The 18,556-nt window shown below is 39.6% G+C and overlaps 1 protein-coding gene across 1 annotated transcript in view; it reads left to right on the forward strand.

Moving 5' to 3' along the window:
- Positions 1-18,556, forward strand: part of LOC126412473 (DNA topoisomerase 3-beta-1) — a 127,817-nt gene that overhangs the window by 37,211 nt on the left and 72,050 nt on the right. Inside the window, exon 5 of the mRNA XM_050082085.1 lies at positions 144-272. Coding sequence (XP_049938042.1) covers positions 144-272 — 129 coding nt within the window. The remainder of the gene's footprint in view (positions 1-143; positions 273-18,556) is intronic.

Genomic DNA, 18,556 nt, shown 5'->3' on the forward strand with positions numbered 1-18,556 from the left:
TCTAGTTATAAAGAGTAGGGCAGAACATGTCATTTGTGTTCATTGCCTATATATTTTCACTGCATTGGATTTTGTTAGGGCACAGTAGTATTTACTATTTGTTTATGACAAATTGGATATTTTTATGTTTTTGTTTTTCACAGGGAAAGTATGGTGACCTAGATGCTTCTACTATTTCCTATGGTCCTTGCCAAACACCTACATTAGGATTCTGTGTTCAGAGGCATGATGAAATCCAAACATTTAAACCAGAACCATATTGGGTGCTTGTGGTAAGCTATGAATTTCTGTTTATTATCTATAAACTTTGGGCTAAATTTCTGAGGATGTAAAAGTAGCTTTTGTTAATGGTGGTCTCTAACTTAATATCTGTCAGACAGTGACTGACTGTGTGTGTGTGTGTGTGTGTGTGTGTGTGAGAGAGAGAGAGAGAGAGAGAGAGAGAGAGAGAGAGAGAGAGAGAGAGGGGGGGGGGGTATGAGAGGGAGGGTAGGTTAACCATAAAATGACTTCGTTCTTATTTTTGTAGAAATAATCAGAAAATACTGGCAACATTCATGATAGAAGTTCACTACATCATTGCTGGAATAGTTAACTGAAGCAATGTTGACAAACAGACAACTTTATATACTTGAAAATATGTAGCTTTCAAGAAAGCATGAAAGTGATGTGTTGGCAGAAGAGCAAACACCGCGTTGCTAGAGGAGGCCGAAATGCACGCGTTTAAGCTCACGCAGACTGGCGTGAGGTCTGGAACAAGGTAAAGTAATTATAGTAGCCAAAAATAGTACATAGCTTCTGGAATACTTAACTTTAATCCATAATTGGAGAACATCGCTCTTGATGATATATAATTACAATCTCAATATAAACTGGTAATGGCGCCTTGCTAGGTCATAGCAAATGACGTAGCTGAAGGCTATGCTAACTATCGTCTCAGCAAATGAGAGCGTATTTGTCAGTGTAGCATCACTAGCAAAGTCGTCTGTACAACTGGGGCGAGTGCTAGGATGTCTCTCTAGACCTGCCGTGTGGCGGCGCTCGGTCTGCAATCACTGACAGTGGCGACACGCGGGTCCGACTTATACTAACGGACCGCGGCCGATTTAAAGGCTACCACCTAGAAAGTGTGGTGTCTGGTGGTGACACCACAGAAAGCTACGTATTTGACTACTTCAGAGCCATACATGCTGCGTGGTCACCTCCCCCTAATGAACCATGGACCTTGCTGATGTGAGGTGGTTTGTGTGCCTCAATGATACAGATAGCCATGTTACGAGGAGAGGCCAGACTAACCCGTGGTTCCTGAAGAGAGGCAACAGCCTTCTCAATGGCTGCGGGATGACTGACTGCTCTGGCCATATAACATTAATCAACATGTTGTTGCTGCGCTGGTAATATAAACATCTGAAAGCAGGGCAAACAGCTCTGCCGTATGGCTTAATGATGAAAGCGTCCTCTTGAGTAAAATATTCCAAAGGTAAAATAGTCACTCCTTTGAATCTCTGGTTGGGGCCTCCTCAGGAGCATGTCATCATCGGGAAAAACAAGACTATAATTATACTTTTCAGAATACAGAATGTTAGATCCGTAAATCTGATAGGTATGTTAGATAATTTAAAAAAAAAGAAAGTGGATAAGTTGTAACTTGTTATCAGCACAGAATCAGATAGGGGTAATGCAGTAGTAAGCTTAATAATGAATAAGAAAATAGGAATATGATATCCTACTATGAACAGCATAGTGAATGCATTATCATGGCCAAGATAGAAGTGAAGGCAACACCCATAAAAGTTGATATGCCAAATAGCTCTGCAGGTGATGAAGAGATTGAAGGAATGTATGGTGAGATAAAGGAAGCTACTCAGAGACTTGAAGGAGGTGAAAACTTCATTGTGAAGGGTGGGGAAATGAAGAGAGGGAAAAATAGGAGGGAAGCATGGGCTGGGGGAACAGAATGTAAGAGCAAGCCACCTGGTAGAATTCTGCACAAAGCACAATTTAATCATTGTTAACATTTGCTATAAGAATCATGAAAGATGGTTGTATACTTGAAGGAGACCTAGGGACACTGGAAGGTTTCAAATTGATTATGTAATGCTAAGACAGTGATTTTGAGATCACATTTTAAAATGTGACTTTTGCAGTGGCTATGGTGTACTGTGAACAGAATTTATTGATTGTGAATTGCAAACTGAAACTGAAGAAATTGTGAAAAGGTAGGAATTTAAGGAAATGAGACCTGGAAAAATTCAAGGAAACAGAAGTTGTTGAGTGTTTGAGAGGGATTGATATGCAGTATTGGGCTGAAAGAAGTAAGGAATGGAACAGAAAACAAATGAGTAGCTTTAAGAGATGAAATAAGGAAGGTAGCAGGAGGTCACATAAGTAAACAGACAAGGCCCAGTATAAACTGATGAAAAGAAGAAGGCAACAAATGAAGCAGGCAGAAGGGAATACAGACACGAAACTGAGAGAAAGAGCAAAATGTCTAAGCAGGAAAGGGTAGGGGAAAAATGCAGGGCTGTAGAAGGATACATAACTAGAGGGAAGGATTGATGCTACTTGTAGGAAAATTAGAGAGACCTGTTGGGAAAACAGAATATCAAGAACTCATTTGGCCAGCCAGTACTAAACAAAGAAGGGAAAGCTGAACGTTAGAACAAATATTTAGGAGCACCTTCATAAAGGAGAACACATCTGAGGGCAATATTATACAATGAGAAGAAGAAGTAGATGAAGATAGGATATGAGATACGATACTGTGCGAAGAAATTGACAGAGCACTTGAAGATGTGAGTGAAAACAAGGTATAATTGAGATCCTCGGGAGAGCCAACCATGACAAAATTATCCTACCCAGTTTACAAGATACAAGACAGGCAAAGTACCTTCAGACATCAGGAAGAATGTAATAATTCAAATTCATGACAGGTATGAATACTACTGAACCATCAGTCTAATAAGTCATGGTTTCAAAATATTTACCTGAATTGTTTACAGAAGAGTGGAAAAAGCTGATAAGAGTCCAAAATTGGCAGAGATGAGTTCAGTGTTTGAGAAATGTAGCAATACACCAGGTAATACTGACAGTTAAGTATCTGGCAGAGGTTCATCGAACCATCTTCACAATAATTCTCTATAATTGTAATCTCACACAGTGCGTGGAAGAAACGAACTCCTATATCTTTCCATCTGAGCTATGTTTTCCCTTATTTTATTATGATAGCCATTTCTCCCAATGTAGCCTAGGTCAACATCAACAAAATATTTTTTCATTCGGAGGGGAAAGTTGGTGATTGAAATTTCGTTAGAAGATTCTGCTGAAACGAAAAACGCCTTTGTTTTAATTATATCCACCCCAAATCCTGTATCATTTCAGTGACCCTCTGTCCCCTATTTCATGATAATACAAAATGTGCTGCCCTTCTTAGAACTTTCTCTGTGTACTCCATTAATCCTGTCTTGTAAGGATCCCACATCGCCACAGTACTCTAAAAGAGGATGGACAAGTATAGTGCAGGCAGTCTCTTAAGTAGATCTGTTACATCTTCTAAGTATTCTGTTTATAAAACACAGTCTTTCTTTGCCTTTCCCACAACATTTTCTGTGTGTTCTTTCCAATTTAAGTTGTTCATAATTGTAGTTTCTAGGTATTCAGTTGAATTTACGGCCTTTAGATTTGACTGATTTATCATTTAAACTATGTTCAACAGATTCCTTTTAGCACCCATGTGGATGACCTCACACTTTTCATTATTTAGGGTTGATTGCCAATTTTTGCACGATACGGATATATTTCCTAAACTGTTTTGCAATTTATGTTGATAGTCTGATGACTTTACTAGACAATAAATGACAGCATCATCTGCAAACAACCTAAGATGGCTGCTCAGATCGCCTCCTATATCGTTTATATATATATGGAATAGCAGAGGACTTATAACACTACCTCGGGGAATGTCAGAAATCACTTCTATTTTACTTGATGCCTTTCCATCAGTTACTACGAACTGTGACCTCTCTGACAGGAAGTCACGAATTCCGTCACATAACTGAGACGATATTCTATAAGCACGCAATTTCACTACAAGCTGCTTGTGTGGTGCAGTGTCAAAAGCTTTGTGTAAGTCTAGAAATACTGAATCAATTTTAAATCCTTTGTCAGTAGCACCTAAAAGATATGTTGAAGAAAAGCAAACCTATTTTTCTAGCATTTGTAGAGTTAGAGAAAGTTTTTGACAATGTGAAGTGGACCACACTCTGAAATTTTGAGTTGGTAGGAATAAAATACGGGGGCCAAGTGGTTATTTACAATTTTTACAGAAATCAGATTGCAGCTACAAGAGTTGAAAGCATGAAAGGGGAGCCATAGTTGAGAAGGGAGCGAAACACTGTTGTTGTATATCCTTGATGTTACCCAGTTTGTACATTGAACAAATTATGAAGGAAACCAAGGAGAAATTTTGAAAGGCTATTACAGTTCAGGGAGGAGAAATAAAAACTTTTCATTTTTCCAGTGACATTGTAATTCAGTTAGATGTAGATTAGGTAGGGTCTAAGAAAGTCGGTGAAAAGGGATAGATTGTCTTGAAAAGAGATTATAAGATGAACATGGATAAAAAAAAAAAACAAGGGTAATGTAATGTATTGGAATTAACTCAGACAATTCTGAGGTAATTAGATTAGGAAATGCAACATTAAAAGCAGTAGATGAGTTTTGTTGGGCAACAAAATAACTGCTGATGGCCAAAGTAGGGAAGATGTAAAATGTGGACTGGCTATAGCACAAAAATCATTTCTAATAAGAAGGAATTTGTTAACGTCTGATATAAATTTAAGTGTTAGGGACTCTTTTCTGAAGGTATTTGTCTCGAGTGTAGCACTGTGTGGAGTTGAAATGTGGACAATAAGCAGTTCAGACAAGAAGAAAAGAAAAGCGTATGAAATGTGGTGTTACAGAAGAATGCTGAAAATTAGATGAGTAGATAGGACAACTAATGAAAGATACCGAAACAAAATGAGGACAAAATAAATTTATAGTATGTCTTGACTAATAGAAAGGATTTGTTGATAGGAAACATCCTGACACATCAGTGGATAGTCATTTTGGTAATTGAGGGAAGTGTGATAATGGGAGGCAGAAATTATGGAGATAGAGACCAAGGCTTTAATACAGTATGCAGATTTGAATGGCTGTAGTGCATGGTTGTTATGCAGAGATGAAGAGCCTAGCACAGGACAGATCAGCTCAGAGACCTGTATCAAACCAATCTTTGGATTGAAGATAACAACAGCATCATATACTGCATGAGGAGAAAGAGGGTAAAATGCTCAGCTGCTGAATTGTGCACTGCACCTGTTGATTTAGCAGTTATTTCCCCTTTGCTTCAGCAGTTGTGCATATGCCATTCCATTTTTTCATTTTTTTTTTGGATCTCTTGTTCATGGCAATCTAAAAACATTGCAATACCTAGGGATTAAACTTTTTTTCGTCATCTGTGATAGAGGTTTTACAGTCACTCCTAGGAAGCAAACATTTATCTTGTTTTACAATTTACTGTTCATGTTTTTAAGTACATTTTTGGAAGATTGTATAGGGGATATCTTATAGTCAGGTATTCGTATTTACTTACAGAAGTGTGCAGAAATGTTAAGATTACTGTAAAATTACTCTGGAATCAGCAGTTTGACCTGGATGTTTAATGCAACTGTGTTTTGTGTAAATAGCTGGTATTACATGGAACCCTTGTGACAATAATGTCATGGAAACCATCTTTCCTTCCTTATTTAGTTTGTGGTTGTTGAAGAATCATCATAAAGGCTTATAGTACAAGATCCGTGCATTGTTATATCTGTAAAAAGTGGAAGCATGACCCGAAATCAAGTGAAGGAACAAAAACGGGTTTACATCTATTGTGCTGGTTCATAAATTCATAGCATTTTTGTTTTGCATGTTGGTATTCTGGTTGCTATGGGTTTGTCAATTTTTATTTGTGGTTCACTGCAGCTATTTGAGTTTACATATTGTTGTTTTATCATTTGAAGATAGTGAGTGGAGTTGTCGACACTAGAAAATGGATTGCCAAATGGAGAAATCGGAATGTTTATGTCATATGCTTCTGTTTACGTTCACTAGATGGGTGACAGCAGTTGAGACAGCTAGAAACATTTGTGCTGTGTGTGGGGGTAATGCCATTGGACAGAGCATGGAAAGAAATTTTTTTCTTGTTTTAAGGAGGATTGTTTTGACATTGGTGACTTTCGCCATTCAGGAAGACCTTCATGGCTTGGAAAAGATCATTCAAGTGGATTAATCCACAATAATTCATGTCAGTGTATTTGAGAACTGACAGATGTGATGAACTGTGATCAATCCACCATCATGTGACATTTGCATGTAGTGAGGAAGGTTCAAAATTCAGGTGTCTGGGTACCACATGCTGTTAGCCAAAATCACAAAAATGAGCAGGTGACCATATGTGCATCTCTACTTGCTCATCAGTTGGCTCGTGAACAACACCAACCATTACTGGTGCTGAGAAATGGTGCCTTTATGCTAACATAAGGGAAGAAAGGAATGGTTCAGCCCAAACATAGCAGCAACTCCCTGTACAAAGACCTATGTGCATCCACAGAAGATAATGTTATGCAGATGGTGGAACAGCGACTGTGTGGTGTACTACAAATTGCTTCCCCAAGGCATAACTGCCACTGTTGACATTTATTGTCAACAACTGAAACATCTTGCATATGCAGTCAAAGAACAATGACTAGGAAGGATGTGTGAAGAGATGCTACTCCATGATAATGCCGCCCACATTCTGATAGTTTAACAAAAATCATTGTACAGGATTTGGGTTGAAGAGTCATTCTACACCCAGCTTATTCACCTAATCTTGTACCCTTTGTGCTCTCTATCGAACAACCTTCAAGGAACTTCCTTTCCATATGAAAATGCACCCTGAACACAGCTTGATGCATTCTTCACCTCAAAACGATGTGATTTTTACAGTTTCAGAATTAAAAAGTTTACCCAGCACTGGCAGACTGTTACAAATAGTGAAGGAGTATATATGATTAATGATTAAAGTTTCTGTTATGTGTAGCTGTTGTGTTTATTAAACTTATGGAAAAATGCTATAAACTTATGAACAACCTAATCTAATGCAAAATCAGAAGAAAGTAATGGGGGTAAGAAATAGTAATAAACAAAGAAGTCAGAACACACATACCAGCAGTGAAGGATGATGAATGGTGTTGAAGGAAGTAAGTTTAGAACCAATCTTCATGTGCATTCGATGAGAACTGACTTCATATTCATTTAATTTCTTCGTTTGTAATTGTTCATTGAATTTTGGGCAAGTAACACAGTCTGTAAATGCTTTTGTTTGGAATTAACGAATAGTTAACAATAAATGTAGCCAGTGCTCTAACTGAAGAAACATAGCTTTGAAACTGCTCACTTTGCTTTTGGAGTGTTGTGCAACACTACCAGCAAATCACTGTGCCTCAAACATGAGTGGCACATGAAATTTTTTGTTTCTTTTTGTATTGTCATTTGTTACCTTATATTTTCCATGTACACTGCAGTTCCACCATTCAGAAATACTATGTACAAAATCTTTGAAGCTGCATATTTGGAGTAGTACTGCAGAAAATGGATTTTGAAAGAGTAAACTTTCCAGCCTCTATTTCCTTCCTGATGAAAATACTATACCGTAAGACAAGAAACCACCACCAAGGAATTATTCTAATAGGATGGAAATCAGTAAATGTGATGTACATGTACATACAAACAAATAATTAAAATGTTAGAAAAACTGGATGATTTAGTCCAGAGAAAGAGCTTCACAAATTGAGCAAGTTGGTTAAGTGTTGCTCCTCCTCTGGACCTTTTGCAAGTAATTATTTGGCTTGATATTGATTATAGGGTTGTTGGATGACCTCTTGAGAGGTATCATACCAAATTCTGTCCAGTTGTTGCATTAGATCATCAACTTTGCAAGCTGGTTGGAAGGCCTGTCAAAGCTCCAAATCTTCTCAGTTGGAGAGAGATCCAGCAACCACACTGGCCAAGGTAGGGCCTGACAAGCAAAAAGACAAACAGTAGAAACTCTAGCCATGTGCGCGTGGGCGTTATCTTGCTGAAATGTAAGCCCAGAATGGCTTACCATGAAGGGCAACAAAGTGGGGTGTAAAATATCATTGATGTACTGCTTTACTCTGAGGGTACTGTGGATAACAGCCAAAGGGTTCCTGCAACAAAAAGAAATAGCAATCCAGGCCATCACTCCTGGTCATCAGCCCATATGGTGGGTCCATTCAGTTTGGTATTCCACAGTTGCCTGGGGCATCTCCAGACATGTCTTCAGCCTGGAATCTCATTGACTGGAGTAGAATTCTCTTCACAGTGAGTTCTGGTTTGAATTGAGGCCTGATGACAAGCAAAGATATGCCCCATTTTGCTGTCCTTCTTGGCAAGCCATCCTGGGCTTACATTTCAGCAAGATAATGCCTGCCTGCCTGCACATGGCGAGAGATTTCGCTGCTTGTCTTTGTGCTTGCCAAAACCTACCTTGGTCTGCAAGGTCATTGGATCTCTCCCCAATTGTGAACATTTGGAGCATTATGGGCAGGGCCTTCCAACCAGCTTGGGATTTTTGATGATCTAACTTTCCAGTTGGATAGAATTTGGCATGATATTCCTCAAGAAGACATCCAGTAAGTCTTATCAATCAATGCTAAGCCGAATAACTGCTTACATAAGGGTCAACTTCTGCAGGAGGAATTAGGACCAGAATACCAGGTCACAAATTTTTTCAAACCAAGTGCTAGTCTGGATCAGGTGACAGAGGATTTAGGTTCACTCTGTAAAGGATTTACCAGGGAAGACACCGTGGTTACTGTGGGAGGGCCAGGGAACAGCATCGACAGAGATCCTGGGTACAGTATAGAGTGTGACCTGGTAAAGATTGCGTCGGCATCGAGACACACCGATGTTGAATTTGTATCTGTCCTGAGACGCCATGACCAGCCTCATTTGAACTCTTCTGTTGGGAGAGTTAATTTGGAGTTGGAACGGCTGCTTGTGTCGGGTGCGGGGGCTCATATTGGTGTGGTTCCTGTTGATTATCTCAGTAGGTGGGACTATACCAGGCACGGCCTACATCTCAACAGGAAAGGGAAGAGGAAATTGGCTGGGGTAATAGCAGGAAATTTAAGGGGGGGAGGCACTGCCATGAATGGTAAAATACTAGTGGTTACAGGTGTTGGAGCAGCACCTTTTTTAGGATAGGTAAGACAGAAAGATGTCAAGTTCTACGAGAGGTCAGGATTGAAACAAATCTTCAGTTTAGGAAAGAAATTCAACAGCACAATTCTAGCACATTGGATCACCAATCACAGCTATCAATTATAAATTTTCATCAATCACCAGAAATTTTATCTCCACCAAGTTGTATCTCAGTCCTAGGTAATTGCATTGATGAACTAAAGTCACCCAACCCAATTGACATAATCTGCCTCTCTGAACACCATGTGACCACTGGTATAGGAACTAGGCCTAAGCACAATGAGAAACTCAGACAGGAGAGTACTGCAAATGTTAGAATAAGGAAAGGTTCTCATAAAAGTATAATTAAAAATAATGTAAGTATATTTCATCAAAATATTGGGAGTTTAAAGAATAAAGTAGATGAGCTTCTGGTTTGTTTGGAAGATTTAGAAGCTGAGAATGAAATAGATATACTATGCCTGTCTGAGCATCACATTGTTACTGATATGGATAAGGTAAATGTAAGTGGTTATAAGCTCTCTGCACATGTAATGAGAGAAAATATGGAGAAAGGAGGAGTTGCCATATATGTCAAAAGTTATCATTGTGCAAAAAGTATAGAAACAAAAAAGTTTTGTGTAGAGAAACATATAGAAGCATGTGCCTGTGAGCTTAAATTAAATAAAGGCACATTTATAATTGTAACTGTATATAGGTCCCCATCAGGAAATTTTCATCTATTTCTGAAAAATTTGGACTCCTTGTTGTGCTATCTGTCAGACAGGGGGAAGCAAATTATTATTTGTGGGGACTTCAATGTAGATTCTCTGAAAGAGGGTAATAGGAAAAATGACCTTGAAGTATTACTCGGTTCTTTCAATTTGACACCCGTTATTGATTTTCCTACTCGGGTGGTAGAGGATAGCAGCTCACTGATAGATAACTCCTTTATAGACCAAGATAAGTTTAACCAGATAAATGCTCAGCCTGTTGAGAATGGTCTTTCTGATCATGGTGCACAGCTAGTTACAATATATGACATAGCTCCATTCAGCAATACTAAACAGTCCTCCAAAGTAGTACGTTCAGTCAACAATTTAACAATTGCAAATTTCAGGGAAAGCCTACAGCAGTTAGACTGGGATGAGGTGTACCATGAACCTGATGCCAATTTAAAATATAATTTATTTCATGACATTTTTGTAAATGCATTTGAAAACTGCTTCCCCAAGAAAATAGTTAAATATACTCGTAAGAAACCTTGTAACAAACCATGGCTTACTTAGGGTATAAAAATATCTTGTAACCGGAAAAGGGAAATGTATCTGACAGCAAGAAAGAGTAGTGACCCAGGAACTATCAAAAATTATAAAAACTACTGTGTTATATTAAGAAAAGTTATTAAAAAATCCAAGAGTATGTGTATCATGTCTGAAATCAGCAACTCTGATAATAAAATTAAAACAATTTGGAATATTATTAAAAGAGAAACAGGTCAACCAAGACCAGAGGAAGACAGTATTACCATCAAATTGAATGAAAACTTTACGAACAAAAAGTCAGAAGTTGAAAATATTTTTAATAATCATTTTCTAAATGTTGTGGATATAGTAGGATCCAGGTGTTCATTAGAAGATGCTAGGCTGTTAATGGAAGAGGCCATAGCTATGCAATTTGATACAATTGAAATCTCACCCACTTCTCCCTCTGAAATTAGGAAAATAATAAACTTGCTTAAAAGCAAAAACTCACATGGAATTGATGGCATTTCCAGCAAAATACTAAAAGCTTGTTCTCAACAGATAAGTAAGATTCTCAGCCACCTGTGTAATAGCTCTCTGGAACAGGGCATTTTCCCTGATAGACTGAAATATGCTATTGTTATACCTTTGCATAAAAAGGGGGATAGATCTGATGTCAACAATTACCGTCCAATCTCCCTTCTAACAGCTTTATCCAAAATTTTTGAGAAAGTAATGTATTCAAGAGTAGCTTCACATATCTGTAAAAATGAAGTACTAACAAAATGTCAGTTTGGTTTCCAGAAAGGTTTTTCAACAGAAAATGCCATATATGCTTTCACCAGTCAAATTTTGAATGATCTGAATAACCGAACACCACCCATTGGGATTTTTTGTGATCTCTCAAAGGCTTTTGATTGTGTAAATCATGAAATTCTGCTAGACAAGCTCAAGTATTGTGGCATGAGTGGGACAGTGCACAAATGGTTTAATTCGTACCTAACTGGAAGAGTGCAGAAAGTTGAAATAAGTAGTTCTCGTAACATGCAAAGATCAGCACATTCCTCAAACTGGGGAACTATCAAGAATGGGGTTCCACAAGGGTCAGTCTTGGGTCCTTTGTTGTTCTTATTATATATTAATGACTTGCCATTCTATATTCATGAAGAGGCAAAGTTAGTTCTCTTTGCTGATGATACAAGTATAGTAATCGCACCTGAGAAACAAGAATTAACTGATGAAATTTGTCAATACTGTCTTTCAGAAAATTACTAAGTGGTTCCTTGTAAACGGACTCTCACTGAATTTTGATAAGACACAGTACATACAGTTCCGTACAGTGAATGGTATGACGCCATTAATAAATATAGACCTTAATCAGAAGCATATAGCTAAGGTAGAATATTCCAAATATTTAGGTATGTCCATTGATGAGAGATTAAATTGGAAGAAACACATTGATGATCTGCTGAAACGTTTGAGTTCAGCTACTTATGCAATAAGGGTCATTGCAAATTTTGGTGATAAACATCTTAGTAAATTAGCTTACTACGCCTATTTTCACTCATTGCTTTCATATGGCATCATATTTTGGGGTAATTCATCACTGAGGAATAAAGTATTTATTGCACAAAAGCGTGTAATCAGAATAATAGCTGGAGTCCACCCAAGATCATCCTGCAGACATTTATTTAAGGATCTAGGGATATTCACAGTAGCTTCTCAGTATATATACTCTCTTATGAAATTTGTTATTAACAACCAAACCCAATTCAAAAGTAATAGCAGTGTGCATAACTACAATACTAGGAGAAAGGACGATCTTCACTATTCAAGATTAAATCTAACTTTGGCACAGAAAGGGGTGAATTATACTGGCACTAAAGTCTTTGGTCACTTACCAAATAGTATCAAAAGTCTGACAGATAACCAACAAGTATTTAAGAAGAAATTAAAAGAATTTCTGAATGACAACTCCTTCTACTCCATAGAGGAATTTTTAGATATAAATTAAGAAAAAAAAAATAAAATAAAATAAAGAAAAACAAAAAAACACAAAAAAATAAAGTTGTTATATTAACTTAAGTATGTTGTTAAATTAACCTAATTATGTCATGTATTGGAAAATTCGACTCGTTCACATCATTACGAAATATCGTATTCATGATCCATGGAACTAGTATTAATCTAATCTAATCTAATCAGAGGTGGACCAACGTGTTATTGACTTGCTCAATTTATGAAGCATGTTCTCTTGAATAAACTGTATGTCTGAACATGTTCATCACATGTATCAGTTTCCATCCCACTGTGATAATTCCTTCGTGGTGCCTCATTCTTTTTTGTCTTGAGTGTATTAGTTCAGAAGGCTGTCAGCAGTACTACACAGTTTGCCTCCTGAAGGTATAATCTGGCCAACAATTCCGTCTCATGATTCATTAAATTTATGGTGAGGCAGAGATGTTCAGTATCTCTCTGGATCTGTCAGCTACTTGTGTTTGTCAATAGTAGGAAGACACATTGCATGGTTGCTGTCGGGACTGAAAGGACTGATGCCTGATCCACATATTCATAGACTGTCGAAGGAAGAGAAGCAGAGGGGGGATGTGCCAACTTCTTCTCACAGTGTTGGCATCTTTACCTGTGTTTTGTGCCTTTACGTGAGCAGACATGACATGTGGAAGTATAGTTTGTCAAAATGTTCTATGTAATGGAAATTGAAATATTTTAATAAACATTTTCAGAACAGTGATAAAAAATCAGTTGACATCACAGTAGCTGAGAAGAGAGCTCCACCTACCATCTTTGAAGGATGCCATGGGTCTGATGATGGTCATGTGATGTGTTCTTGTAACATACGTGGTGTGATCAAGACTGAATTTTAAAAAGAGAAACTGAAATATCCCTATGAACTGACATTTTCAGTTAGGAGACTTAAAGCTGCAAATCACATAAAATTTATTGACAACAATATAAAATGAAAATAGGTGTAGGATGTTTGCTCGAAGTTCACTGGTGTCGTATGTTTAGGTGTCCAGAGTGTTGTCAGTTCAAACCACAGTGAAAAAAGTTCCTTCATAGCAGCTGTCATGACCCCATCTACTCCCAGTTCTCTTCTCAACTGTTGCACTTGTTTGCAGTGTCCTTCCCAGACCTCTAAAGTTGCTGACAGAAAGGAAGCATCACCAGGATTCTGAGGAGTTTTCATGTCATGTCCCCTGTACCACTGTGCTTCTTAAAATGAAATTCCGTTTTTGCTCACATCACTTGTATCTGTTTAAAGATACAAGCTTCTAGCTAATGCTCGAAGTTGTTGTGACATCGAGGCACCTGTGATGAGACCTGCGACACCTTTGGTGCCACTGGAATCCCCTGGTGACCTGCACATCGCTGCGACTTCTGATACACAACATCTGACCGGTCCGTCCTCACTCCAGAGTGGGTGGCAGACAGTGGTGGGTTCGCGTGTCACTGGGCGGAAGCCCAAAGAGAGAGCAGGCTGTGTGGCTGGCTCCCTATGTCTGAGCAACAGGTACGAGGTGCTACCCAGTGTTGATGATAACTCTGAGCCAGCATGGGATGCCTCTCCTGTTGGGCCAGCGGTCGATTTTCCTGCCCAGTCCAAACAAGTACAGAGGGTGGGTATGCTAGTCATTGGGAACTCCAATGCTAGGTGGGTGATGGATACCCTCAGGGAGATAGCAGGCAAGGCGGGAAAGAATTCCAGTGTGCGTTCGGTATGTTTGCTGGGTGGTCTCATTCGTGCTGTGGAGGAGGCCCTGCTGACGGCTGTCGAGCACAGTGGATTGTAGCGGTCCATTCTGCTTCTTATTCTTCCTGTTTTGATTGTCGATTGCCCTCGGTATCGTCGTTCCGCATTGCTATATAGGCTGAAAAAATGGGTTGTGGATTCCGACACTGACTACTGCAAATTATGTAGCTGACAGGTGCACAGTTGTATAGTTGTGTTTCATAGTACTTTAATTTCATTGTTAACAACCTGGTTGGCAGATACTCAGAGCGCGCACTGGATAAGGTTATGATTGTGGATGGAGCCGTAAACAGTTACTGAGAGTTGCACAATCAAACACACAATGTTTTTTTCTAAGAACCTCTCGTTTACACATTGCTTTAAAAGATAACAACAAAACAATATGGCTGAAACCCTAGTTAAGAACTTGATGTATTCTGGGCTGAAGGCCCAAAACCACACCAAAAACAAGAACGGCTGAAGGCGTGGCTTAGAAATAAAAAGCAATTAAAATAGAAGGTAATTTTTTTTCCTTTAAAAAAATTGCCATTGAAAACAATTAGCGGCTGAAGGCCTACACTACATGTCTGAAGTACAATTATAATTAAAACACATTAATAAACAATTTTCTTAAGCAAGAAATTTCTTTTTAAACTTACGACAGAATGGCCGAAAGCGGAATTAAAGAAATATTAAATTATTGCACGGCTGAAGGCCATAAACAAATTTGAAACAACAGCTGAAGGCCTGAACAACAAGTCAGACAAACAATTGAAAATAAACCCCTTCCTTCTTATAAAAAAATTTTCCTTCAAAGAATACACATGGAAACGAAAATGAAAATCACACTCTGAAACAAACAGAACAAGTGGTGCTCAGAAGTGTTCCAGGGGTTGACCTGAGAAGGTAGCTCAAACGTAAGTTGAGGTGAGACAGGCAGCCAAGAATTGAAGTTGAATTATCGGATGGCAACCCAAACTAGGGATGGCCCAAGGGCTGACCATCAATTTAACCAATTGCACAACGATGGAAAATATGGGCCAAGGACTAGGATACGAACAGCACTACATCTTCAGAAATTGGCGTTTAAAACCAGCCAAGGGAACAATAACCACTCTAAGCAAATATGAACTAAACAACTTAAAAAGCTGTCGAACTACACGCCGTGCCGGACAGCATTAACACGACGAGGAAAGGCACACTGCCAGAAAAGTACGCTAGCGACCAGGGTAGGTAACTGGGATGTTAACGGCAACAGGGCAGAAAATACCGCTGGCGCACTTCACTGGCAAGTAACAGTCAATTTAATAATTAATCACCATATAGGGAGACTGCTGCAAGATTTTGCCGACTCCAGCACATCATACGTTGCTACTAGCCCGAACGGCCCAGAGAGCAACAACCTGCAAATGAACGAAGAAATGTCACAATAGTTGAGGTTTCATAACAGGTAACTGATCACTCATCTTCAGCGTCCAGGTTCGGTGGGCAATGAACTTTGTCGCTCTCGCAGCTAGCGCCTCATGATTTGACAGCGCGTGCACGCCACCAGCAGTTCTGGCCTGGCCTCGCGACTGACTCAATCCAGTACGCAGACAGCATTAAAGTAATTCCTCAGTCAAAACCACTCAAGCTACACACAGTTCCGCAAAACACTTCCACAAACAACTCGAACAATACTAAAACCAGTCACTGTGGAACAACTTGGAGGAATTACAAGTCGACACACACAGAAAACCCGGAAGCCGTCGGTGACCAAATACACGTCGTCTGTTGAGACAACTGACCGAATGACCAACCAAGGTCATTCCCACTCAAGTCATGTGTGTCAAGGGTGTGCCAAGAATACAAAATTTCAGGCGTTAACTCTCACCATGGACAATGCAGTGGCTGACAGCCTCACTTCATGACCAAGACAGCAGCATTTGCGTAGAGGTGACAGTGCTAACAGATGAGCAGCTCTGTGTGAAGTAACTGCAGACATCAACGTGGAATGTAAGATGAATGTATGCGTTGAGACATTGTGGCAAAATTTAGCATTAATGAGTTTCGGTAGCAGATCAGTTGAACCCTAGACAAATGGAAAAGTGTAAACTGGTCAGATGAGCCCCGATTTCGGTTGGTAAGAACTGATGGTAGGGTTCAAGTGTGGTGCAGACCCCATAAAGCCATGAACCCAAATTGTCAACAAGGCACTGTGCAAGCTGATGGTAGCTCCATAACGAGGAAAGGTCCCAGAATTAGTATCACGTATTGAAGGTTATGGCAAACCAAGGTGGGAATTAAAACCGTCCCAGCTTGCTTCATCACAGGATGCAACCGGCTGCATGTAGTGGCATATTTTGTCATGAATGTTGCCTGCCACTTCGGTTCTGAGGCCATCCTCAGCTCCTTTTGGTGGCTGGCTGATTTGGTGAAGGCAATTGGCAACGCACGCGGGGTGCTGGCTAAGCTGACTATTTGTTGCATTGTACCCCGGGTTGATCACGGCCCTGTGGTTTGGAGCAGAGTGGAAGGTGTAAACTAGAGGCTCAGATGATTCTGCAATGGTATCAGATGTGAATTTCTTGACTTCCGCTATCGGATGCAGAATTGCAGGGTTCCTCTTAATATGTCAGGTGTGCACTACATGCAGGGTGTGGCTACTAGGGATCGGATCATGTGTGGCATGCACATGGGGCTTGTTTAGGTTAGAGAACCCCTCCCTTGGGAGCAAAGACAATTTGCCTTTAAAATCAGCCACAGTGACCTCAGAGAATCTTGGTCCTCGTAGATCAGAGATAGAAAAGATTAATATGATTTTAGTAAACTGCAGGAGCATCCGAGGAAAGGTCCCAGAATTGGTATCACGTACTGAAGGTTATAATGCACAGATGGTATTGGGAACAGAAAGCTGGTTAAACCAGATGTCAATGACAATGAAATCCTACATTCAGATGGAATGATTATCGTAAGGATAGGATAGTCTCCAATGGTGGTGGCATATTTATTGCAGTAAAAAATTTGATAAAATCTTGCGGAGTTATCACGGATTCTGGATGTGAATTAACCTGGGTGAAATTGAGTATCAAAGAACGGTCAAAAATGGTGATTGGATGCTTTTATAGACCGCCAGGGTCAGGATCTGTAGTTGTAGAGCACTTCAGACAGAACTTGCAGAATATCGTTAGCAATTTTCCTGATCATGCCATTGTAATAGAGGGTGACTTCAACTTGCCAGGTAGGAACTGGGAGTATTATGCCATCAATACTGGTGCCAGAGACAGGGAATCGTGTGGCATTGTTCTGGATGTCTTGTCCGAAAATTACCTTCAGCAGATGGTTAGATAACCAACTCATGAGGGTAACGTCTTAGTCCTCCTGTCAACAAAGCAATGATCGTACCGAATCAATTAACATAGAAGAAGGTATCAGTGGTCATAAAGCTGTGACAGCAGCTATGACGACGGGTCCTACAAGGAATGTTAAGAAAGGTAGGAAGATATATTTGCTCAGCAAGGGTGACAGAATAAAAATTTCAGAATATCTCAGCAGTCGACATCAAATATTTGATGATGAGGACGAAGATGTGGAGAACAAATGGAAAAAATTCAAAGGCATAATTCCTTATGCCCTAGACAAGTATGTTCCGAGTGAGGTTTTGAGTGACAGGAAAGATCCACTGTGGTTTAATAGCCATGTTAGAAAAGCACTATGTACACAGAGTACTTCTGACAAACAAAAGCTGAACTAAGCGAAAATAAGTGTAAGAAGAGCAATGAGAGAAGCATTCAAAGATTGTGAAAGTAAGATATTTTCAACCAACCAGAGTAAAAACCCTAAGAGTGGTTAGCACACTGGACTCGCATTCGGGAGGACGATGGTTCAATCCCGCGTCCGGCCATCCTGATTTAGGTTTTCCATGATTTCCCTAAATCACTCCAGGCAAATGCCGGGATGGTTCCTTTGAAAGGGCACCGCCGACTTCCTTCCCCATCCTTCCCTAATCCGATGAGACCGATGACCTCGCTGTCTGGTCTCCTTCCCCAAACAACCCAACCCTAAAAACCCTAAGAGATTTTGGTCGTATGTAAAATCAGTAAGTGGTACAAAATCATCTATTCGTTCTCGCAGAGACCACACCGGCACTGAAACAGAAGATAACAGAGAGAAGGCCGAAATACGGAATTTGGTCTCCCGAAGTTGTTTCACCATGGAAGAACATAATGCTGTTCCTCCTTTCCATAGTTGTATGAACATTGAAATGGCAGATATTGAGATAACCGATTGCGGAATCGAAAAGCAGCTA

The sequence above is a fragment of the Schistocerca serialis genome, chromosome 7 (genome assembly GCF_023864345.2).
Source record: "Schistocerca serialis cubense isolate TAMUIC-IGC-003099 chromosome 7, iqSchSeri2.2, whole genome shotgun sequence".
Taxonomy (NCBI): domain Eukaryota; kingdom Metazoa; phylum Arthropoda; class Insecta; order Orthoptera; family Acrididae; genus Schistocerca; species Schistocerca serialis.